Source organism: Mastigoproctus giganteus, chromosome 11 (assembly GCF_048544385.1).
Source record: "Mastigoproctus giganteus isolate SK-2022 chromosome 11, ASM4854438v1, whole genome shotgun sequence".
Classification (NCBI taxonomy): domain Eukaryota; kingdom Metazoa; phylum Arthropoda; class Arachnida; order Uropygi; family Thelyphonidae; genus Mastigoproctus; species Mastigoproctus giganteus.
In genome coordinates, this window is record NC_143585.1 from 37108118 (window position 1) to 37134844 (window position 26727).

Sequence of the window (26727 nt, forward strand, 5' to 3'; positions counted from 1 at the left end):
TGGAAAAGCTATTAATAATATGGATGGAAAATCAGATTCAGTAGCAAGTGCCCCCAAGTCCAATGGCCATTCAAGCAAAAGCAAGAAGTATTTATGAAGATATTAAGGATAAGTATGACAAACCCAAAGCCAAGTTCATGGCAAGCAATGGGTGGTTTAATAGATTCAAGCATCATGCCTGTTTCCAAAACATTAAAGTATGCGGTGAAGTCACCAGTGCTGATTCTGCAGCTGGAGAGAAATTTTGTATTGTGTTGGAAAAAACCCCTTCTAAATCTCCACACTCCTCAACTTCTGCAGCGGCATGCTTATCAGCTAGAGAGTTAATTCTGGCAATGATGCTCAAAAAGTAAAACTTGCTGACATTATGCTCTTTTTGTAATTTTATAATTTTCCTGCGCATGAGACAAAAAAATTGAATAAATAATTCTATTTACATGTTCATCGAACATTTCTTTTTTGCTTCAATCAAATTAAGTGCGCAGAGTTGCGAGTGCTGCATAAGCATTTAGGGAAATTCCGACTTACGTAGAGTTCCGCGGACTGCAACACTTACGTAAGTCAGGGAGTGGCTGTATTTTTATTTATTTATTTTGGCTGTACAGCCAAAATAAATAAATAAATAAAATAAACAAATAAAAGCCTCTGGCATCCTTGCACTATATGATAAATACTAATATATGGTTCTTTAACTTACTAAGGCTGTTTGGGATAAGAATGTAGCATATCACAATTGGAATTGGTTTGAATCTAAATCTCCAATTTCATTTTATAACTAGGCTAAAGCTTGAAACAGCTGTACACAAGGTATCAATAAATCCAAATTTGATTTTGAAAGGTCCAAAAGTAGAACTACAGAAATTGTAGTCCAACATCAACAGATATCCTTTGTCCTCTCAATGCAAACATGGTGGCAGAATATGCAATATACTACTTTCATTTGGGAAGTGTAATTTTTCATGATACATTCCAGGCAACCAACTTTTAACAACAGCTCCTCAAGATGAAAGTCATATGCCATGGAAGGTTTGTTCCAATCGGAAAAACATATGTTTACTAATATAAGGGATTTTCTATATAGTTAATGATGAAATGCTTCAATTTTGATAAAATATCCAGGTTGTTTCAAATGAATTTCCAGCACAATAATCCTCTCTATTTCTTTGTTAACCAGATATATACAATATTCTTCAATGAATGAATGAATATCATTCAAAATTATGCAATTTACTTAATATATACATTCAAATGTGCACATACCTTTTGTATTGGTTTACTAATCACATTGCTACCATTATGATAATGTTTTTCAAAATAATGCTTGGGTAGAAGATTTTTGTTCATTTGTAGATTTAACACAAACTTTTTATCAAAAGCTACAAATCCTATCCTTAACTTTTCATCGGACTCTACCTACGAAAGAAAGAAATAATAAAAAGTCTTTAAGTTATAAAAGTGGCATCCTTTCATTAAAACTGTCAATTTAATGTAAACTGTAATTATATAAAAAAATTACATTAAAATAATTTTATACCAGGTGTTTCTGGCTGAACATATAAACATGTGTCTCATTCTGAATGGTTATGGGGCCATAGCTGTTTGAATTTTAAAAAATGGCTAGAGGTTTTAATAAGGGTAAATAAAAAAAATTAAAAATAAACAATAAGCAAAATGTATTGCACCTATCCTTATCCCTAGTATGAATAAACATTCTACGTTGTTGTTGTTGTTGGATTTTAAGTGCATTAGCAATTTATGCCATTTGTAAATTGGCCTAAATTGCTGATGCGTTCTGTGGTCGATCTGCAGTTTACTGGACAAAAAACCCTGAGTTTTCAGAAGATAAACTATACTAGCCTGAGATAGACTAACTCAGCCATGTTGTGAAAAAAGCCCATAAATATTCCTCGAATCATTGACAATATTCAAACTCGGGTCTTTTCCACCTGGTATGGAGAGGATGGCGATTCTACCAACTGTGACTCCCACAAGGGCTTCTACTAGGTATGTGTCTGCTTATTCTTTTTATTATTATATTATTTATATTATTATTTTTACCACTGAAAGTTTCATAATTATTTTTTAAAATTCAAAAAGCAAAAACCTTGTAATCATTCAGAATCAGACATCTTGAGAACTAATGAGACTCGTGACAGAGAAGAAAAATGCATGGGATGCATATAAATTATCAGGTGACGCAGAAGCCTGTGGCAGATATAAGCTAGTCTGTAATCAGGTCACAAAGGAGGTTCGGCAGGCGAAGGCGGATTACAAGAAATCTTTGGCAAAAGATGCTAAGAAAAACAGCAAGGATTTCTTTACTTATATAAACTCTAAAAGGAAGGGGATGAATCTGATTGGTCCACTTGACATTGATGGTTCGACTGTTGATGATCCTGCTCAGATAGCAAACAAACTGAATGAGTATTTTGCATCTACATTCACACGTGAGGAATTATTACAGTTTGAAAATGGAAGAAGGTTATCAAATTGTAGCAGTGTGCTTAATGATTTTGTAATAACTGAGAGCAAAGTGGAGGAGAAATTGTTGAAGTTAAACATAAGAAAGGCACCTGGGGTGGATGGGATCTATCCAGTTATTTTAAAGGAGGCGGCAAAGCAACTAAGCAAACCCTTAGCCATAATTATGAGAGCATCCTTGGACTCAGGGGAGGTTCCCACGGACTGGAGATGTGCAAATGTGTCCCCAATTCACAAAGGTGGATGGAAGGGTGACACAAGTAATTACAGACCAGTTAGTTTAACTTCTGTTCCGGGTAAAATAATGGAGTCACTGGTTAAAGATACATTGCAGGATCATCTAGACAAGACTGCAGCAATAATTCAAACACAGCATGGGTTTGTTAAGGGAAAGTCTTGTCTGACAAATTTGATTGGTTATTGTGATGTGGTCACAAAGGAACTGGATGCAAAAAATAATTTTGATATCATATACTTGGATTTCAGGAAAGCTTTTGACACTGTTGCGCATGGAAGACTACTGTACAAAAATGGAGCAGAATGGTATTAAGGGTAAGTTGCTACAATGGATAAAAGGATGGTTAAGTGGGAGAAGACAGAGGGTGGTAATCAATGGGTGCTGCTCTTCATGGACTAATGTTATTAGTGGAGTCCCACAGGGTTCGGTGTTGTGTCCACTGTTGTTTTGTGTATTTATCAATGATATTGATGAAGGTATATCAGGCTTAATGTCGAAGTTTGCAGATGACATAAAGGTTGGCAGGGTTGTTAATGACAGTAATGGCAGTGTGCTACTGCAACAGGATCTAGATAATTTGGGCAGATGGGCTAAGAAGTGGCAACTGAAGTTCAACCTTGACAAATGCAAAGTACTGCATATGGGTAGAAGTAACCCCAGAGAAACGTACCAACTGTGTGGTACTACACTTAAGGTGGTAGAAAATGAAAAAGACCTGGGAGTAATTGTGCAGTCAGATATGAAGTTTTCTGAGCAATGCAGACAGGCTGCTAGGGCGGGTCATGGGGTTTTGTCAATGATATATAGGAATTTTGCTAGCAGGGAAAAGGAGGTGATTGTCCCTCTGTATAAGGCAATGGTCAGGCCACGCCTTGAGTACTGCGTACAGGTCTGGAGGCCTCATTTTAGGAAGGATGTAGATTTGCTTGAACGTGTACAGAGAAGAGCAACACGATTGGTGAGGGGAATGAAGGGATTCTCTTACCAAGAGAGGCTTAAGTTCTGCAAATTGCAGTGGCTGGAGACTAGGCACCTGTGCGGTGATCTGATTGAGGTCTATAAGGCCTTGAATGGGTTGAGCACGCTGAATTCTGATGGGATCCTTCCTCTTGTTCAGATTATGAACCTACGGGGACATAAGTTCAAATTAAGAAAGGACAGATGTAGAATAGATGTGCGGAAATTTGCCTTTAGCCAGCGGGTGGTTAATTGCTGGAACAAACTTCCATCTGTCGTTGTGGAAGTTGATAGGTTAAATAAATTTAAGGAGGAACTGGACAGGCATTTGGAGGGAATGGTGTGATTTTTTTTTTTTTTTTGGCTGATGCTGCATAAGCTCCTACACTTGCTTTCTTGCATCAGGTGCCACTACTACTACTACTAATTTGATCTTTATATCCAGCCAGGGTCAGTTTTCGATATAATGAGGTCCTGAGCCAAAGTAAGAGAAAGGACTCTAAAATATGTAATTATAGATTTTTATTTTCACAGAATGAAATAGCAAGGGCCCCTTGGATAGTGAAGCCCCAAACCATGGTTTATCTGGCTTATGCCTAAATCTGATAGTACTTCAACCCCCAGGGGCTGACATCTGGTGAGTATGGGCTTGGCAAATCCAGGGTTCTGAGTTGGATATCATCATTCTTCTCTTTCTTGGTGATTCCTTTCTACTTCTGACTCTCTCAGGGTAACTCGGGAATTTTTGTTTTTTTGGCTGGTGCAACATAAGCCTCACGCTTCCTTGCACCATATGGCTACTACTACTACTACTACTATTACTACTACTACTACTACTAATAATAATAATAATAATAATAAACTTCTAGCTAGCTAATAGTGGCAGTTCCATTTGTTATTTTGCATCTGCATGAGTAGCACAGTGGTTATAATCACCACCCTCCCCATACCAGGTGGTAAAGACCCGGGTTCGAATCTCATCAATGATGTAACTTTTATGGGCTTTTTTTCAATCCGTGGCTAAGTTAGTTGGTCTCAGGTGTGGATAACAATTTTTTCTTCTAGAAAGTCAGAGAACATATACAATTTACAGATATAACACACATGGGCAGATGAATTAGTTTTTGAGTGGCCCCAATATGATTTTACTTTAGTTGTTTTACATCAGCATAACCCATTATGAATTAGTTTTTGAGTGGCCCCAATATGATTTTACTTTAGTTGTTTTACATCAGCATAACCCATTTTGTATCCTATTTACTAGTATATTTATCCTTCATTTTCCCCTAAAAATCAGTGGAATGGAGGACTGGTACAATTCAAAATACATACACAAATCATAATTAGTATTAGTGGTGACAAACCATGCAAGAAAGCAAACTTATAAAGCATCAGCCAAAAAAAAATAATAATAAAAAATATCACATCACCTGTCTATCCCATCCAATAATTTGTCTAGTTCTTCCTTGAATTTATTCAAACTACCCACTTTCATAACAACAAATGGAAGTTTATTCCAACAATTGACCACCACTGACTGAAAGCAAACTTCCACACATATATCCTGCACACTATCCTTCCTCAATTTGAATTTATGCCCGTATAGCCAAGGGGGGAAAAAAAGGAGACAATTTTTTTCTTTTAAAAAAAACAATATTTTTACATTAAATGTTATATCAAATCTTCTTATGCTGTAGTATGCTTTTATATGGATCCAGAATTATGTAAACAAATTTAGTTTTTGCCACATAAACAGGTTTTTCTTTCATTTTTCTGATTATCCGGGATTTTGCTTATCTGCATAAATTTATTCCCATCACCCAAGGACAATCAGCAGCAAGAGGACAGTCCCAAGTGGGGCTAAAGAAGTTACCCCCCATAATCAATATAATGTGATTTCTTTTCTCTGTTTTTTCTCACTGCTATCTGTTTTTAATGCTTAATGATTCCCTGGGACCGGCTCCTGATGGGAAGTCTACTGTAGTACACAAAACAAACACTCTACTGCATAAAAATTATATTAGTGATCAACGTTATCGGTATTAGTAATTAAACTCCACAAAATACAATAAACAACATTCGTTATGCACTTCCGGACTAAGTAGCAAGCTGATGTTTTGTAAATTGCTGAATGAATGTTGTTTGTATTAAAATTTACAGTTCGCTAATTTAAACTCTCGTTTTTCATCCTGCACTAATCCAGTAAGTATCAAAGTAGTAATCCAAATATTCATAAATAGCATTATCAAAAATATTGGAACACCAAAAGACATTCATAAAAGTGACTAAATATAATAAAAATAATATTAATAAATAAATAAATAATAATAAAAATAAAAGTGACTAAAATAATTTTAATATGATATAGGCCCACCTTCAGCCCATTACTAACCAACAGCACACAGTAATATTACTCTGTGAGCAACAGTGTAAAAGACAAACATACAGGGCCGGAATTTAAATTGAATCACTAAGTTAATACGTATGAGCCCCTTCCCGCTCCATCAAATAACAATAAGTAAAAAAATTTTAAATTGAAAATAAATTAAATGGGCTGTGCAATTAAACAGGTTTCGGCTAAGATTTAGTACTCGGTGCACCCTCTCTATACTCGCCGACACGGCAGTGATTGACGGGTGCTGACTCCGCCCAGTGTCACGTGTTCTCCTGAACATACGGAAACATCTGGCACGCGTGCCACGCCGTGCGTGTCACCCGTGTTATGAATTTCGCTGTTAGAAGTGTCACGTGGTGTTAATACTTGATTAGCATATTATTTAATTTTATCGATGCGTAATTATAAAGCAAAAAAAGAAAAGTTGTTTGATTTTGGAAAAGGCTGAATAATACGTATATTATTCGTCCTGAATAATACATCCCCACAGAAACGGGGGGGGGTCTGGGGGGCAGAGCCCCCCAGAAAAAAAAAAAAAAAAACCCTCAATTTGCGTATTCGATTGTTAGTGACTTACTCTTTGGTTTCCCATGGTTGAGATGGGTGTCTGTTGTATTGGGTGATTTTTTTTTTTCCTGCGAAATATTAGTTCGAAAATGTTGGGTTGTTTTGAAAATATAATTCAATTGATGAGGTGAGTGGTTTTCTGTCGTTTTAGCATTTCTGTTGGGCATCAGCAATTTTCAGTGTTGCCCATGGTGTTAATTTTTTTTCCAGTGTTGCACGTGGTGTTAATTTTTTTTTTTTAGATTTTAGATCAGTGATTATTAGAGTGCTTGTGATTAATTTTTTGATTTTAGCATTTCTGTTGACGGGCATCAGCAATTTTCAGTGTTGCACGTGGTGTTAATTTTTGTTACAAATAATACTAATTACTTGTTTTTTACAATACTAATTACTTGTTTTTTCCGGCCAGAAAGGCAGGGGATTGGGATCCCCGTCTAGTAATGTACGGGCGAGAAGAATGAAGGGTTGCACGTGGTGCGAATTTTTTTTTAAACAAACAAAAAAAAGAAAACTTGTTTGGTGTTGGAAAAGGCTGAATAATACGTATATCGGGGGTGTGGGGGCAGAAGCCCCCACAGAAACGGGGGTCTGGGGGCAGAGCCCCCAGAAAAAAAAAATAATAATGATCCCCCTATTTGCGCTAAAAATAATTGCCCTAAAATTATAGCTTAGATTGTAAGCTATAGCTTGGAAAAACGTGCATTTTTGTTTGTTTTATTTTTAATAATTGTTCATTTGTCGTTCCTTTTCTTTCGCGAAAATTACCTTTCCCCCTTTTTTTTTTTTCTTTTCGGTTGTATCCGACTTATTCAAATGTCACGTGATATTTTGTGATCCACGAAAACCGTATTTTTGTAACTTGAACTTTTGAAATTATTGGATTTATCCTGTTTTCAGCGGCCGTATTTGTTGCTGTGCCACCCGCGTGTCACCTAGTACCGTTTGCCGAGGAGAATAGCGGGAACGCAGTGAGTGGGCGGAGTCACAATCCGTCAATCACTGCTTTCCCCCCTCTTCTCCTCGCCGCCATTTTGAAGGGTGCACCGAGTATTAAATCTTTACCCAGGTTTCAACTGATATGCAATATGTATTATAAAAAGGCAAGTTGGCAAGTTACATTTTTGCATATTTTTTATTAACTTATTAGTATTAGTATTAGTATTAGTAACGGCCGCATGGTGCAAGAAAGCCTATGGCTTATGCTGCACCAGCCAAAAAAAAAAAAAAAAAAAAAAAAATTAAAAAAAATAAATCCGAACAAAACAATGATAAAAACAAAAAAATAAAAATAAATAACTAAATAATAATAATTAATAAAATAAAAAATAAATAAAAAGGAAATTAAACCTATCATCCTATGTGCTTCCCTTACCCGAAAGTACTATCCAGATGACCTTTGAATTTCCCCAAACTGTCGGCCTCTACCACCCATGAAGGCAACTTATTCCAGTAATTTATAACTCGCTGGCTAAAATAGAACTTCCTGCAGTCCAGTCTAAACATTTACCCCCGTAACTTGAATTTATGTCCCCTAGTTCTAGCATTATTTATAATCTTGAAAATTTTGTCCTCATTCATTTTACTGATGCCTCTCAGAGCCTTAAACACCTCAATCAAATCTCCTCTAAGGTGTCTAGTTTCCAAACTCTGCAACCCACATATTCGAAGTCTTTCTTCATAAGGACGCCCTTTTGCCGATCTCACCAGGCGAGTTACCCTTCTTTGCACCCTTTCAAGAAGCTCGATGTCTTTCTTCAGGTGCGGTCTCCATACTTGAACACAGTGTTCCAAGTGTGGTCTAACATAAGCCTTATATAATGGGATTATCACGTCCCTATCTCTACTTGCAAAAGTTCGATAGATCATTGATAGAACACCATGGGCCTTCCTTGCAACCTGTTTATAATGCTCAGAGAATTTCATGTCTGACCGTATCGTAACACCCAAGTCCCTTTCCTCCAGTACTGGCTTTAGTTGAACTCCACCAAGTGAATAAGTTTTTTTGGGATTACTGTTTCCCAGGTGTAATACCTTACACTTTGTTGGATTAAAGCACAGCTGCCATTTTTCTGACCATTCCTGAAGTCTATCTAGGTCTCTCTGAAGAAGCTCAGCTTGACAGTGATCATTAACTACTCTCCCAATTTTAACATCATCTGCAAATTTAGACATCACGCCCTCTATCCCTTCATCAATGTCGTTTATGAAAATTAAAAACAACAGTGGTCCTAATACTGATCCTTGGGGAACCCCACTTCTTACATCAACCCAATCTGAGGAATAGCCATTTATCACAACCCTCTGCCTCCTGCCCTGAAGCCATCCTTCTATCCATCTAAGGATTTTCCCAGTGATTCCAACCTGTTCCAGCTTATAAAGCAACCGCTCATGTGGGACTGAGTCAAAAGCTTTGCTGAAATCTAAATAAACAATGTCGAAATTATTCCCTAAATCCAGCTCGTGAGTGACCCTTTCGAAATAGCGAACCAGATTTGTTAAACAGGATTTTCCCTTTACGAAACCATGCTGAGTATCCTTGAGAATTTCAATTCGATCCAAATGATCCTGAATTCCACCCTTGATCATTGCCTCCATGATTTTCCCTACTACTGAAGTCAGACTGACAGGTCGATAATTTCCAACTTCACTTTTAGAGCCACCCTTATGTATGGGAGATACATTTGCACTTTTCCAATCCAGGGGAATCTCCCCAGAGTCTAATGATACTCGCATAATTAGCCTCAATGGTTCAATGCACTCGCTTGCCGCCTCTCTTAAGATTATAGGGTATATTCCATCAACTCCAGGAGCCTTACTGGTCTGTAGGCTCGAAAGTTTTTTCATTAAATAATCTTGCGAAATTTCAATATCATTAATTACATATTTTTTAACTTCGCTCCCACAATTTCCCTTTGCCACAAAAGGCTTTTCATTTGTAATATCGATGCAAAATAACTGTTGAGTTCATCTGCAACGGCAGCTGGTGTATTTATTACTATCCCCTTTCCCTTACATAAAGGTCCGATCTGGTTTGTCCTGCTCTTCTTGGCATTTATATATGTGAAGAATTCTTTATGTTAAATAAACAACAAAATTAAATAATATAAATGAAAATTATAACCTATAAATTATATATATGTATATTATTATTCTTTGGGTTTTTTATTGTAAAGAAAAATAGATAACGGATAAAAATCGGTAAACAGCAGAAAGTTCTCATTCTACTCCCCATACTGTCGTTGTTGTCCGCAAGCGAGCCACTTTAGCATTAGCAAAGGCACGTGGTGCAAGAAAGCAAGCTTATATAGCATCAACCAAAAATATATATATAAAAAACATATCCTTCTCATTTCTCCCATCCACTCGCTCCAAATGTTTGTCTAGTTCTGCCTTAAATCTATTCAAGCAATCAACTTTGACAACGACAGATAGAAGGTTGTTCCACCAATCAACCACCCGCTGGCTAAAGGCAAACTTCCGCACATTTATCCTACAACTGTCTTTCCTCAATTTGAATTTATGCCTTCTCAGGCGATTATTCTGAGCAAGAGGAAGAATCCCATCAGTACTGAGCATGCTCAAACCATTCAAAGCTTTATACACCTCAATCAGATCACCTCGCAGGTGCCTAGTCTCCAGACACTAATTTGCAAAACTTAAGCCTATCTTCATAACAGCAACCCTTTGTTCCATTCACGTCACGTTGCGCTCACATCTGGTGAGTATGGGCTTGGTAAACCCAGGGTCCTGAGCTGGATATCATCATTCTTCTCTTTCTTGGTGGTTCCTTTCTACTTCTCTCTCTCTCTCTCTCTCTCTCTCTCTCTCTCTCTCTCTCTCTCTCTCTCTCTCAGGGTAACTCGGGAATTTTTTTTTTGGCTGGTGCAGCATAAGCCTCAGGCTTCCTTTTTTAGCATTAGCATTAGTAGAGGCATTTGATGCAAGAAAGCAAGCTTATGCAGCATCAGCCAAAAAAAAAAAAAAAAAAAAAAAAAAACCACTTCCACTTCACCCCTCTGTTCGTTCAAAATACCTGTCCAGCTGAGCCTTAAACTTATTTAGGCTATCAACCTCCACCACAAGGGATGGAAGTCTGTTCCACCAACCAACCACCCGCTGGCTAAAGGCAAATTTCCGCACGTCTATCCTACATCTGTCTTTCCTCAATTTGAATTTATGCCCTCTCAGGTGATTTTTCTGAGCTAGAGGAAGAATCCCATCAGCATTGAGCATGCTTAAACCATTCAAGGCTTTATACACCTCTATCAGATCACCTCGCTGGTGCCTAGTCTCCAGACACTGTAATTTGCAAAACTTAAGCCTTTCCATGTGGCTAATACCATGTGGCTAATAATAATAATAATAATAATAATAATAATAATATCCGTACTTGTTCTAGCAGCTCTACATCCTTCTTAAAATGAGGCTTCCAGACCTGTATACATTACCCAAGGTGTAGCCTGACTATTGCCTTATAAAAGGGGATAATCACCTCCTTATCTCTGGTAGAAAAATTCCTGTATATCATTGACAAAACACCATGAGCTACACTTGCAGACCGTCTGCACTGCTCAGAAAACTTCAAAACTGCCTGAACAATTACCCTCAGGTCCTTCTCACTCACTACCACTGTCAGTGTAGCACCACACAGTTGATACGTTACTCTGGGGTTGCTGCTTCCCATATGCAGAACTTTACATTTGTCATTGTTAAACTTCAGTTGCGATATCTCAGCCAACCTGCTCAACTTTTCTAGATTCTGTTGAAGCAGCGTACTGTCATTACTGTCATTAACAACCCTGCCGACCTTCGTATCGTCTGCAAACTTGGACATTAAGACTGATATACCATCATCAATACCATTAATAAGAATACAGCAAACAACAACGGACCCACGAAACCCTGGGACTCCACTAATAACATTAGTCCACGAAGAGCAGTGTCCATTGATTACCACTCTCTGTCTTCTTCCACTCAACCACCCCTTTATCCATAGCAGCAATTTGCCTCCAATGTCACACTGCTCCAATTTCTGCAGCAGTCTTTCGTGTGCAACAGTATCAAAGGCCTTTCTAAGATCCAAATATATGATATCAAAATTATTCTTTGCATCCAGCTCCGTTGTGACCACATCACAGTATCCAATTTCTCAGACAAGACTTCCCCTTAATAAACACATGCTGTGTCCGAACTATAACTGAAGTCTTCTCTAGATGATCCTGCAATGCTTCTTTAACCAGTGCCTCCATTAATTTCCTTGGAACAGAAGTTAAACTGACAGGTCTGTAATTACCTCTGTCTCCCTTTCACCCTCCTTTGTTGATTGGGGTCACATTTGCACTTCACTAGACCATGGGTGCCTCCCCTGAGTCCAAGGAAGCTCTCGTAATTATAGCTCATTTTACTTAGTTCCTTTGCTGCCTCCTTTAATATAACTGGATAGATTCCATCCACCCCAGGTGCCTTTCTTATCTTCAACAATTTCTCCTCCAGTTCACTCTCAGTTATTACGAGATTATCTAGCTTACTACCAGAGTTTAATATACCTCTGGCATTCCCCTCCCTGAATAACGCCTGTGTGAATGTAGATGCAAAATATTCATTTAGTTTGTTAGCTAACTGAGCAGGATCATCAACAGTTGAACCACCGATATCAAGTGGACCAATCTGATTCATCCCCTGCCTTCTAGAGTTTACATAAGTAAAGAACTCTTTGCTGTTTTTCTTTGCACCCTTTGCCAAAGATTTGTCGTAATCTGCCTTTGCCTGTCTAACCTCCTTTGTGACTTGGTTACAGACCAGCTTATATTTATCATAGGCTTCCGTGTCACCTGCTGTTAATTTATATGTATCCCATGCATTTTTCTTCTCTGCCACATGTCTAATTAGTTCATCTGACATCTATTTAGGCCTAAATCTTGAACATATTTCTTGGTTGGTATGAAAAGCCTAGTAGCTTGCAAGATTAATTCTTTGAATGCTTCCCATTTTGAATTTGCTGTTGGTAACATCATCAGTTGGTCCCACCGTATAGAATTTAAATACTGTCTCAGACTACCGTAGTCACCTTTACGAAAGAAAAACCCTTCCCTTTACCCCTGATGACAGTTACCTCTTTGAATAAATACCACTTCAGCACACTGTGATCACTGCCACCCCCTAGTGGTTCCTTTATCTGCAGATTCTTAATGCATGAAGAATCACTACTGATAATCAGATCAAGAGTATTACTCCCTCTAGTTGCCTCCCGAACATGCTGCTGTAGAAAACAATCATCGAATAAATCCACAAAAGCCGTGCTAGTGTGTGAGTGACCAACCCACAAATTCCAGTCAATATCTGGGAAATTAAAATCCCCCATTATAAGACACTCTGATTTACCAGCGCGCTTTATTTCTCTGTACAGTTGTTTATTATACTCATCAGAGTCATTAGGCCTATAACACACTCTTACTCTCATTTTGCTTTCCCAGTGCTTATGTCACACCAAACTGACTCGACACTGCACTGTCTAGTTGACTAGCTGTACTTCCTTGGATCTTATGTTTCTTAACTAATAGCATAACCCCTCCTCCCTACCTATTCTGTCTATCCATTCTGTACACATTGTAATCCCCAAATTCCAGTTCTGCATTCCTTATATATGTGTGATACCACGTCTCTGTTATCCCAACAATACCTGCCTTTGAAGTTTTGATCAACACCTCAAATTCATCAAATTTATTTACCCAACTCTTAGCATTGGTGTACACACAGGTATGCATGCACCTGTTTCTATTCTTAGCTACCCTAACACAGCCCATGTATTTAGTTGTTCTACAATGACTCCCAGCAGTCTCTGGAATCCCCTGCACCTTGTTTTCCAGGCTACTGCTGCTGCTCATTTCAATAGAAGCATTGCAAGAATTACTTTTCACCTCTGCCAGCGGCTACTGTTAATCTATTAGTCCGTGTATCCCCCCAAGCTAGTAGTTTTCCGACCCACCTAACTCTGCCTCGATAGCCTCAGCAAATATGCTTGCACCCTTTCTATTTAAGTGTATCCCATCCCCGTCGAAGCAGCCTCTCCTTTAACAAGCATAGACCAGGCTGAGAAAAATTGTACCCTCGCTATCAACCGATTAGTGGTTAACGATCACAGTCAAAACCATAAAAAGTCAAAAATTATCATAATTTTGTATGATGCTTACGGCTCATCTGTGACAATATTAAAAAAAGGATTTTTTTTTTTAAGATGGAGTGAAGTCCCTTATAATGAGAGGTCTTAAGCTGTAACCTTTTTAACTTATATGTAAATCTAGCCCTGCAAACATCCCGCCAATTTTTGACATGTTTCTGTAGAAATACTTCTCCATTTCTCACGCAGGAAATCTTTTTCTAACACTATGTGTATGCAGTAGGCTTCCCTGGTCGATTTTGCACACGCCTCTCCAGTTCGTTTCATGAATGCTCAATGGAGTATGACTACACCTCTGGGTTTGTCATGCCATGGAAAGCAAGCATTGGTCCTGGAACCAACAGGATTTAGCAGGCCAGCTCGCCTTTCCTCACAAGGGGCTTGGACTTCAATTTCGATACCCCTATAAGATGTCCAGCTCCAAGAAAGTTCACCCGTCTATCCCCCTTTGTCACCCCTGGTGGTAACCCATTGTTCTGTTCAAAGTTATAGCACATTGTGCTTTATGGAAGGAAGCACTGTGCAGCTGAAACATGAATTTCCCTTCCACTGCAAAAGTCTGTCTAAGTAGGAAGCACAGCAGTATCTTGAAAACCTGTAGATTATCCATTTAGTGCACCATCAATAAAAATCAGCAGTCCAATGCCATGCCATGAAAAGCAATCCTACAATATCACAAATTTCCATTGCTATTCACAGTTAGGCTGATGTAGTCAGGTTGTAGTAATAGCAATAATAGGGTTTTTAGGAGCATCAGCGACTAAGGCACTATTGCTCCGTGTATATTGTCTGTAAACTGCTTCTGTTCTGAGGTCGATTTTCTGTTTGCAGGAAGAAAAACCCGAGTTTCGGGGAGAAAAATCATGCTACACCCGCCAAATACCGACTAACGCGGCCACGTTGTGAAAAAGGCCTATAAAAATTCCTCCCGTCATCGACAGGACTCGAACTCAAGTCTTTTCCACCCAGTGTGAGGAGGACGGCGACCTTACCAACTGTGCTACCCCCGTGGGCCAGTCAGGTGATGGTCCCAGGATTTTCTGAAAGGGAGGGATTCTAAAGCAGTATTCGGAGAATCATTAAGCTTTAATCATCACGAAACTGTAAAAAAAAAACATCATTCTGATCGCAAGGGGGAGAGGGCCATATCTCCTTTAGTCCGTGGAGAAAACCAGTATGATTCCATACTGGTTGTTACACCTAGACCAGAATGGAACTGCGTATGTATTGTGATTTAAACCTCCAGAAAATACATTTCCACTTCACCAATATTCAGTTTCTGTAAGCATGGCAACCTTGTAATTACTGAGAATTGACTTTTGTGTTGTGATTTAACAACCCTGTACTTACATCTCCTAAGTTTTACATCTCCTAAGTAATATTACTACATTCATAACCATGATTTTGTTCGGAAACACATTTGATCATTCTGAGGTCCTCATTTCGCAATTTAACTTTCTCATATCCTTTTTTTATTTCTCCAGGGCAGTTCAATTGACATATCACCATCTGAGATCTGAATTCAATAATTATTTTATTTTTAATAATCAGATTAATATTTAAATGAATTTAAATTATTAATTAAATAAAGTCATAATTTCACTTATTTAATAATAATTGTTATCATTATTTCTGTTCGCGGAAATATAGAATGGTATATTTATTTTTCATATTCTTTACACTGAAGCCATTTTGTGCTCAGATTTGAAGAGATAAAATATTAACCCTCGTAATTAACTAAATATGTGGTACAAAAATAAAATAGAAATCTTCAGAACTTTTTATTAAATTGTATAACAACTGTAGCAAGAGTAACATAGCGTTAGAGAAAAAGAAACAAAAAGTTAGAAAAAAATGCCCTTTAATGTACAATTACTTCTTGACAAAATGAACCGACATTTTATTTATCATTATATTAACTGAAAGGTTGGTATATGATACTAACCTTCTAATCTAGCACGAATGCAATTTACCCTTATAAATGATCCAACTATGTAATAGCTGTGTCAAAAAATCTTCTCTCGACAAGGCAGCAGAAGTAACTTTAGCCAGAAAATTACTTTCCAAGACATCGCAATAAGAAACTGTCGTGACTAACAGCCTTTCTTGTGACACTGCAAGACGAGCTTCCTGATGCCTTGCTTTCTTTCTTTCTTTTATTTATTCCCCCCTCCTTATTTTTTCTGTTTTCGCAACTGGACTGAAAAGCTACACCATTAGTCTTCTCACATATCGTCACATTAGTGTCATTAAAAGTGACTTGTGTCTATTTGACTTAAACTTCAAGTGAGTCATAATCATCTACTTTGGATACAGTGTGAGGACTCAAGTGCTGTATATTCAACCTGTTCACAAACTACTTTATGCACATCTTGAAAGACGTGTTAAATATGGCATATGCAGTGCTGATTTCTCCCAAGAACCTCAGTAAATTTGAACAAATATTGCCTGTTTCATTACATTAAATTCGTTGTTGTATGGTAACTATTCTACTCGTGTATTATACACTGGTGTGCAAAACTTAAGGACCAAAACTATTTCTAAAGGTTACAACCACAAAATCAAACGAAACAGCCGGTGGCGATTTGCATTACTGCAGCAGTTCAGTAGAAAGCTGGTGCACATGAAAAAATTTGAATCGTGATGAGAGGGCAAGCAGCAGTTCAGCAGTTATGTGCAAATTACCGAATGGTGAGCACGATTGTTACAGGACATTTCGCAATTTAACTTTCTCATATCCTTTTTTTCTTTTTCCAGGGCAGTTCAATCGACATATCACCGTCTGAGATCTGAATTCAATAATTATTTTATTTTTAATAATCAGATTAATATTAAAATGAATTTAAATTATTAATTAATATTATAAGTATAGTTTCATTTATTTAATAATAATTGTTATAATTATTTCTGTTTCCCGGAAATATAGAATGGTATACATTTATTTTTCATATTCTTTACACTGAAGCCAATTTGTTCGATTGGTTTTATACAGTGCTACAGACGACGAAATGGCCAATGGACAATATCTGGATGACTTTATCCAGGGTCGAATAATTGGGAAGTTCGAGGAAGGTCGATGTGTGAGGAGTGTGCCTGCAGAGTTCAGTATCGCCCATAGCATCGTCTCACGTGCGTGGTGAGCCTTCAGAATGACAGGTACAGCTGTTCGAACGACCAGTGGTGGTCGTTCACGAAAAACAACACCCAATGATGACCGCTATATACTCAATCAGGCCAAGGGGGTCCGACACCAGACAGCGGGATCCAGTGAAAACCAGCTACATAGGACGCAGGATATCACGGTTTACTGTGGCCGGGCGACTCCACAAAGGTGGACTGTTTGCCCGACGGCCAGTGCGCTGTGTCCCTTTAACACCTGCCCATCGGAGACACCATTAACAGTAGTGCATCGAACACAAGAACTGGACAGCAGAGCAGTGGGGTAAGGTACTCTTTACTGATGAGACTAGATTCAGTCTCAGCAACGATTCTGGATGGCAGCTAATCTGGCGAGAGATTGGCACATGGTATCACCCCGCAAACATCACTGAAAGGGATCGATATGGCGGTCGAGGTGTTCTCGTCTGGCGAGGCGTTATCTTGGATGGACGTACACAACTTCAGATACTGGAAGGCGATACTGTAACCAGTGCACGCTACTGTAGTGAGGTAATCCTTCCCCATCTGCGTCTGTTCCGAGGTGCCATTAGCCCCCAATTCGTGTTTATGGATGATAACGCTACACCCCATCGCACTGCAGCTGTTGATATGCTTTTGGAAAGTGAGGACATTGTTCGTATGGATTGGCTTGCCCGTTTCCCCCGCCGATCTAAATCCCATCGAACACATATGGGACGCTCTGGGGAGACGCCTAGCGGCACATCCACACCCACCAGAAAATGTTCACCAGTTGAATTGCGTTGACAGAGGAATGGACGATGTTACTGCAAGAACTTATCAACAACATTGTTCTAAGTATGGACAGCGGTGCAAAGCCTGCATCGACATTAGGTGTGGCCATATCTTCTACTGAGGACCACCTCTTCCCTTTGTTCCATCTTTGGTAGTGATGCATCTGTATCATGGCAGCCAGTGCTATGTTGCCATTTTTGAATAGTCCCTCTGTACCGTTTTGTTTCCATTGTTGTGTCGGTGTTGTTTCCTTCATCATTTCTGTACCTCACGAGATTCCTTTGGTATGCTTTTCCCAAATCCAGGCGGTTCCTATGAGAAGTTACAGGTGAAAACTTGACTGGTCCTTAAGTTTTGCACACCAGTGTATAAAAGCTAGTTAATAATCAACCTAAATGCCATCGTAATATTAATGACACTAATGTGTTGATGTGCGAGAACATATCAGCCTGAATTCTTTTCTATGCATAAAGTTGGTTTGGAAGACTGTTTAGATTTTGCTCAGAGAAAACTATAGCCACTATATAATGCCTGTAAACTTCATAGTTTCTAGGGTCGATTATGCTGTTTAACTGGACAAAAAATCGGCTGCTATTTGGAAAACAAAAACAAAAAAAAGAAGCCCATAAAAGTTGCTCCCGTCCAGAAAGGAATTAAGTCTTAACGTCAACCGGAAACAGGAATCGTTTCTTAAACTAATGAGGCCTGTGAAGTATTGGAAACATTCGGAATCTAATTGTAACTTTTAGATTGAATGCTGCCAATGAAATTGCATAACAATATCCAAACCACAAAAGTTATATAATTCATGAAAAATAAATGTTAAGTAAAGACCCTACAGAACAATGCCAAACGTTTATTTCTATCTATGTGTGTGGGGGGGGGGTGCAGTGCCGGTGCCAGGTAGGGGCTAAAGGAGCTAGAGCCCCTGCCCTTATGATCACAATAATGTGATTTTTTTTTTTTTTTTACTGCTACATGATGATTAAAGCTTAATGATTCCCCGAACACTTCTTAAGCATCCACTTTTAAAATATTCTGGGTTCGCCACTGTGCGAGCATGACTTTGCGTGTGCGTGTTTCAGGAAATGAAGAACAGTTTTCGCAAAAATAAATATATTTTTCCTGGTAAAACTCTTTAAGGGAGTAAGGGGGAACAGATCATAATTTTAAATGGCGTTAGTCAGTTATCAGACATGAAGTTTTTCTTTTTTATTTATTTATTTAAGTTTTATTTATTTATTTTTACCACCGGTATAATTTAAACTAAATCACACTATAGTATTAGTACTAGTAATTGCAAATTTGCAAGAAAAAAAGCTTATACAGCATCAATAATAATAATAAATAAAAAAACGTCCCTTTTCACTTATCCATTCCTTCCAGTAGTTTGTCTAGTTTTTCCTTGAATTTATTTAATACTATATCTACTTCCGCAACAACAGATGGAAGCATGTTCCTTCATGGACTAATAACATTAGTCTATGAAGAGCAGTGTCCACTGATAACTACACTCTGTTTCCTTGCACTTAACCATTCTTTTACCCACAGCAGTTACTTGCTCGTAAGAGCAAGTTACTGCTGTGGATTACTTGCCCTTAAGAGCAAGTAACTGCTGTGGATAAAAGAATTAATAAAACTAATGTGACACTGTTCCAAATTGTACAGTAGTCTTTTACATCGATGAGCCAAAATATTATGACCAGCGAGTCATTATGCAAATCGAAGCAACTGCAGGTGAACTATGGCACGTGGGTGGGTTGGGACACGGTATAAAAAACACCTGATACAGAGCTCAGTTAATCAGTGTTACTCTTGTCCTTCAGATAGGAAAGGCAGCGGACTTGAGCGAGTTTGACAAAGGCCAAATTGTAATGGCCAGACGACTGGGTCAGAGCATATCTGAAACGGCACGGCTGGTGGGATACTCACGGTCAGCCGTGCTTAGTAACTACCAAAAGTGGTCTGAGAAGGGGAACCCACGAACCGCTAGCAAGACAATGGATGACCACGGCTCATCGATGCTCGAGGTGAGCGAAGGCTCTTTTGGATGGTATGTGGCAATAGAAGGGCGACTGTGGCGCAACGTGCCGGTAATTGGAATGCTGGTGACGGAAGTAATGTGTGACAACACACAGTACATCGAACTCTGCTGAAAATGGGGCTGCATAGCCGCAGGCCGCTCCAGGTGTCCATGCTAAGGACGGTTCACCGTCTCGTCTGCGTGGGTAGCAGAGTGGTATTGTCACTGTCCTCCCCACACAGGGTGGAAAAGACCCAGGTTCGAATCTCGTCGATGACGCGAGGAACTTTAATGGGCTTTTTTCACTCCATGGCTGAGTTGTGGGTCTCGGGCGTAGATAGCAAGGTTTTACCCTAGAATCTGGGGTTTTTCATCCAGCAAAACAGATAAATCGACCATAGAATACACGCCATTAACAGACATAAGACACGCAGTACGGCAGATGGATTTGATTATTCGGGTGGCCTAAATATAATAGTTTTAACCCCGGTTCACCGGCGACAGCGCCTACAATGGGCACGCGAGCATCGAAACTGGACCTTCAGTGAGTGGAAGATGGTCGTCTGGTCCGATGAATCACGTTTCCTGTTGCACCATGTGGACGGCCAGGTACGTGTGCATCTTTTACCTGGAGAAGTGATGGCGCCTGAATGCACTGTGGGACGAAAACAAGCCAGTGGCGGGGGTTTCATGCTTTGGACGATGTTCTGCTGGAATACCCTAGGTCCAGTCATCCATGTGCCGGGCACCCTGACGTCTACAACCTACCTAACCGCTAATCCAATACAGCCATATGCTGACTAGTTGGAGGTAGAACTCAACAAGCTTAGGAACAAAAGCGTCCTTATTCTGGCTGATGTCAATGCTAACTGGACTCTCTGGAACAGTCCGAAAACAGATGAAAAAGGACAGCATAGAAGAAATCATTCTCACGCACAGGACTGCAGTGCTCAATACACAAGGACACTGCCTCCCAACCTGTGTCACGCCGTGTGGTACCTCATACATTGATGTCTCCTTAGCTACCCCAGCTGTGGGACAGAAGGTGCAAAACTGGAAGGTACAACTAGCAATCTCAACAAGCGGCTACAATGCCATAACCTTCTCTGTACTTCAGCAGACAAGGCATACAAGAACAGACCACAAGGATCAATACAGATTCCAAACAAAAACAGCAAACTGGGAGAAATTTGATACTGTTACCCTGTTAATTCCTCCTTTAGGGAGGAATTAACAGGTAACAAGTAATTACCCTACAGACTCTGAACACCTAACAACACATACTGGAATTACAAGATAAGATTACCAAAGCATGCAAAGCATCAATGAAACTGAGAAAAAGAAAAAAGTATCACGTCCCTTAGTGGACGGTGACCCTCACTGATTTGAAACAATGCAGGAAAACAAGAAGGGAGTATCAAAGAGCTCGACGAGTAACAACTAGGCCACACGACGAACTCAATAACTTGCAGGACAGGTACAGACAGGTGAGAAGACGCTACCATCAAATCATACAACAACAGAAAAAAGCAGCCTGGGAAAGGCTAATCAAAACGAAAGGAAACACAGATCCATGGGATCTAGTCTATAAACTGCTCAACAGCAAGATCCCCCTCACAGGAAATATATGCTACCATGGACGTCCAGGGAAATACCTCCACAAATGACTGGGCAGAAACCATCAATGTGATCTTGGACACGATCACCTATCAAGACCTGGATCATGAAGAGACATCACACCAAAAATAAATGAGAAGACAAAACCCCAGAGGAACTACCATTCACCTTGGAGGAGATAGGCCAAGCCATTATGAGGAATGGAAAATGCCCGGGACATGACGCCTTAGAGGTGGAAGTCCTGAAGAGGGCGTGGAAAGTGCCCCCCCGTGCCATCCAAAATTCTCTCTACTCTTGTCTCCTTTCTGGCACCTTCCCCAGGACACGGAAGCTGGAAAACCTCAAAATCATTCTGAAAAGTCCCGACAAACTTGAGCAAGACCCTACTTCATACCGTCCGATCGCCCTCCTCCTGGTCATGGGCATTCTGGAAAAGGTCATTGCAGCCAGATTAATTCACACCTATAAAACAAAAGGCCTACACTCATAAAAGCATTATGGATTCACCCTCGGGTGCAGCACAGAAGACTCTATCTCGGAATTGATTGCCTCAAGAGATAACTCTAACAGCAAGTATCTCCTAGCCATCTTCGTGGACTTTGTGGGGGGGGGCCTTTCACACACTGTGGTGGCAGAGTGCCCTCGCGAGGTTCAGGGAAGCCGCCATTTCTGCTCCGCTTTTCTCCTTGCTTTCTGATTACTTATGTGATCGGGAGATGATGGTTCGGAGCGGTGTTCAGGAAATCAGAAGAAAAATCACAAGGGGATGCCCAAAAGGCTCAGTCCTGGGACCACTCTGTTGGAACCTTGTTTTCGACACCTGGTTACATAAGACCTTCCAATCAACAAAATTAATAGCTTACACAGACGACCTCACTATTCTCACGGCCGGCAACTCCAGGAGGGAGATAGAAAATAATGCAAACCAAGTCATAGAAGAGCTTGTATATTGGCCGATAAACACAAATTGAACGTATCCACGAAAAAAACGACGCAAATGCTGATCAAGGGGAAACTCGATAGAGAGCGCCCACCACTCGTCAAGTACAGATCAAAGGATCAAATATACACAAACAACTAGATACCTAGGCGCCATGGTGGATGAGACACTCAGCTTCCTTCCACACACGAAATACTTAAAAGAGAAGACCAAGAGACCTTCCTGATGGTCCTCAAGCAAATAACCAGAAGAGGATGGGGCCTAAAAGTCCACACGCTAAAGTTATATTATAACTGTGGTTTCCTTTCTATTTTTACTTACGGAGCAGGTGTGTGGGGATAGATCAAACAAGGTGATAATAACGAAACATCTGGAACAGGCACAAAGATTGGCACTCTTAACCATGTCAAGGGCATGCCAAACAACTTCAACAATGGCGTTACAAGCTCTACTAGAGAAAATGTCAGCAAATCTAGAGGTGCAATTCAAATACCTGAAGTACAGAATAAACAAAGGAACACCCACGACTATTGATGACATCACTGTTGAATTGCAGGCTGAAAAGAAAACGGAAATAGCAAGAATAAGGATTGTCATGAGGGAGAAATGGCAAAACACCTGGACAATCACGGAAAATGGGGCAACAACAAGATAACACATCCCGAACGTGGAAGAGCTAATCAAGAAGGAAAATTATGGCTAGCGCCAGGCCTATACGCCTCCTTCCTAATTACGGGCCATGGCAGTATAAACGCCAAACTATACCAACTGGGCCCAACAGAAACACCACAATGTCATTGCGGCTAGCCTGAAACTGCTGACCATATACTCAACGATTGTCATTGTTACCAGGATCTAATGCAGTAGTTCTCCTCCTTAGTAGACTCCACACCACCAATTGACAAAGCAAAGCTCACAAAAAAGCGAGGACAATTTCAAGGCATTCAACACCTTCGAGCCTAAGGCCTTTTAGAGAAGAGAGGCCATTAGGAGAGAGGACAACCGGATTTGACAAATAACTACCAACCTTGACCCTGACTGAAGACAACAAACTTTGCTCTCTCTCTCTCTCTCTCTCTCACACCACCCTGAGTGAGAGATATTTTATTATTACTAAAACTCTCATCACTTCTTCTTAGGGCGGTCCTACTCTTGGATTTGCTCCCTTTCTATCACTCTTCCTTACTTCCCCCCAAATTGAGTACTCCTGAATCTCTCAGGGACACTCAGCCAGATGATAGTAGAACCCGGCACGCCTCCTCGTGGCAGGGGTGTGAATGGGGGCGAAGACCTCGTGTCTCTGCCCCACTAGCTAAGTTACCGGTTAGAAAGAAGTCCTATAAACAAGAAGACATGAAGCAGCTAATGGAGGAAACTCCAGGCCCCACTCAGGCAACTCAAACACAAACAAACAAACAAACGTAAACATCATTGCTGACCAAGTACACCCTTTCATGGCAATGGTCTTCCCCTCTGGCAGTGCCGTCTTTCAGCAAGATAATGCGCCATGCCACACCGCCCGGATTGTTCGAGACTGGTTCGCGGAACATGAGGAAGACTTCCAAGTATTGCTCTGGCGAATTACAAATTTCCCAGACATCAATCCCATCGAGCATCTGTGGTTTCTGTTGGAACAGCAACTCCGATCTGCGGCGTCTCAACCACGGACCTTAGAGGAGTTAAAGGATCTGCTGGTTACGTGTTGGTACCAGATACCACAAGACATATTTAGAAATCTTGTAGCGTCCATTCCTCGATGGGTACGAGCTGTTTTGGCTGCAGGTGGAAGACCATCTGCGCGAGTAGCACAGTGGTATCGTCACCGTCCTCCCCACACCGGGTGGAAAAGGCTGGGTTTCGAATCCCGTCGATGACGCGAGGAACTTTAGTGGGCTTTTTCACTCCGTGGCTGAGTTAGTCGGTTTCAGGCGTAGATAGCAAGGTTTTTTCCCCCATAAACAGGGATTTTTTCGTCCAGCAAAACACGCAGTTTACAGTAATAATAAATATGGGTATATGTAAAAGATTACGGGTGGCCCTAATATAATAATTTGTATTTGCATTTACACGTGGAGGATCAATATCATATTAGGTAGGTAGTCAATCTTTTGGCTCATCGGTGTATGTGCAACAATATCAAAAGCTTTCCTGAAATCCAAGTATATGATATCAAAATTATTTTTCGTATCCAGTTCATTTGTGACTGCATCATGGTAGCCAGTCAAAATGGCCAGACTGTGACCCATGCTGTGTCAGAAATATATCTGCAGTCCTCTCTAGATGGTTCTGTATTACTTCGTTAACCAGTGACCCCATTATTTTCCCTAGAACACATGTCTGTAATTATTCGAATCAATCTTTGAATCCCCATTATGAATTGGGGATACATTTGCTGATCTCCAGTCCATGGGCACTTCTTCTGAATCCAAAGAAGATCTCATAATTACCAAGGGTTTGCTTACCCACTTTGTTACCTCTCTTAATACTATTGGATAGAACCCATCCACCCACGGTACTTTTCTTATGTTTAACTTCAACAATTTCTCGTCCTCGTTCTCACTTATCACAAAATCACTTAGCTTCCTGTTAGAGTTTGACAAACTTCTTAGGGAGGTATCCACCTCCCTAAAGAATTTCTCATGTGTGACGGTAGATACAAAATACTCATTCAATTTGTCAGCTACATGAGCAGGATCATCAACAGTTAAACCATCGATATGAAGTGAAACAATCTGATTCATTACCTTTTTCTACAGCTAGCTTACATAAATAAAGAAGTCTTTTCTGTTTTTCTTTGCATCCTTTGCCAAAGATTTTTCATAATCTGCCTTCGCTTGCCTAACCTCCTTTGTGACTTGATTACAATCCAGTTTATATCTATCATAGGCCTCTGTATTACCTGATAATTTATATGCATTCCAAACATTTTTTTTTTTCTCTGCCACCAGTGGCTGATTTAGCACTTGAGATGCCCCAGGCGCAATTCAGTTTTGAGGCTCCCCTCTAAATATTTTCGGTACCACTACAGTGTGCATTCTATGCGCACGTTTTTACTATAGCACGCGCTCTAGATTTGGTGTTGCGGTTTTAATCATTTTGGTTGCGCAATTCTTTCATACATATCTTATTAATTAGGAATTAAAAATTAATTCCCATTTATCACTTACTATAAATGTCACGCCTCGTCAAACAATTCAGTTTTGATAACTACATAAACAATACATAAGATATTACAGATACTTACTTGATAACAAAACAAAAATACTCCTACACTAAAACACCAACCACACTAAACTCTAATAATTTGTAACAGATTCGTGGGTAAAACTCCAGAACACGGTGCCTCTTTGAAAATCACGTGCCTAACCTGCTATGGTTAGCGTTAGTTAGGGTGTTTATCCCACCCTTGCTGTTTAAAAATCGGGAACTCGTTTTCCTATTCTAAAACAGCAGGAGGGGGGGAATAAACACCCCAAGACCATGGCAGGCTGAAGGTGCACCATGTTCTGGAGTATAGCGGATTCGTGAGCGAAATGTTAGTTCCGAAAGCTATTAAAAAAGATGATGCTCCGTTACATGTGAGCCAGCGCAGTAGTGATTTCAGAGGCTTTAAAAGACTACTGCTCTTTGCTCATTGGTTCCCAATTAGTTACGAATAGTTTTGAACTTCCTCCGTGAACAAATCTAATATCGTTTCTTGAGCAATATCGTCACAGGGTTCTTCACTCGTGGAATTACCTCCACTAGGAAAAAACTGAAAGTGTTTAATTTAAGCATTAATGATAATATGTATTCTACCTCAGATTCACTTAGTTCGTATAGATATTTCATATATGAAACTAAATTTACTGTAACACAGCGAAAACGATTTTGACAAACAGATTTTGACAAGTTTAATAATGGGAAATATACATATATTAGATTAGATACATACAAACAAAAAGCTTTTGGTTGTTTTGTCAACCTTCCTCAGTTAAACTGACAGTTAAGAATGGAGCATGAGGGCGTGTACTGCCAATCTTGTACGTGAAGTGCGTGATTAACTGTTGGATGTTGAAGCCTATGGCAGTAATGCATGCGGACATTGCCAGCGTTCATCAATAGTCAGAATTGCTGTTTCGATGATAGGGTGGACTTGACATCCACTGTTCCTGTTGACTGAGGTATTGGAGCATTTGATGTTCAACGATTCCAACCAGCCGCGTCGGCGATAGTGGCGCGACTTATCCACAATCACGACATCGATGATGTGGGTCAATGTCGTGGTGGATTGCCCAAACGTGTTTGGCGATAGCTGAGTGCTGCATATCCGCTAAGCGGATTGCTCTTTTGTGTTCGGAAAGGCGTTTTTCGAGCCGTCTCCCGTTTCGCCGATTTAGCAGCTAGTGCAGTCACGGAAAGAGAATCGGTAGACCAATCC

General features: G+C 39.9%; 1 protein-coding gene across 1 annotated transcript in view; it reads right to left on the minus strand.

Annotated features, from left to right (window-relative positions):
• Nucleotides 1-26727, minus strand: part of LOC150077913 (zinc metalloproteinase-disintegrin-like MTP8) — a 241339-nt gene that overhangs the window by 93690 nt on the left and 120922 nt on the right. Inside the window, exon 3 of the mRNA XM_090385351.1 lies at nt 1261-1413. Coding sequence (XP_090241477.1) covers nt 1261-1413 — 153 coding nt within the window. The remainder of the gene's footprint in view (nt 1-1260; nt 1414-26727) is intronic.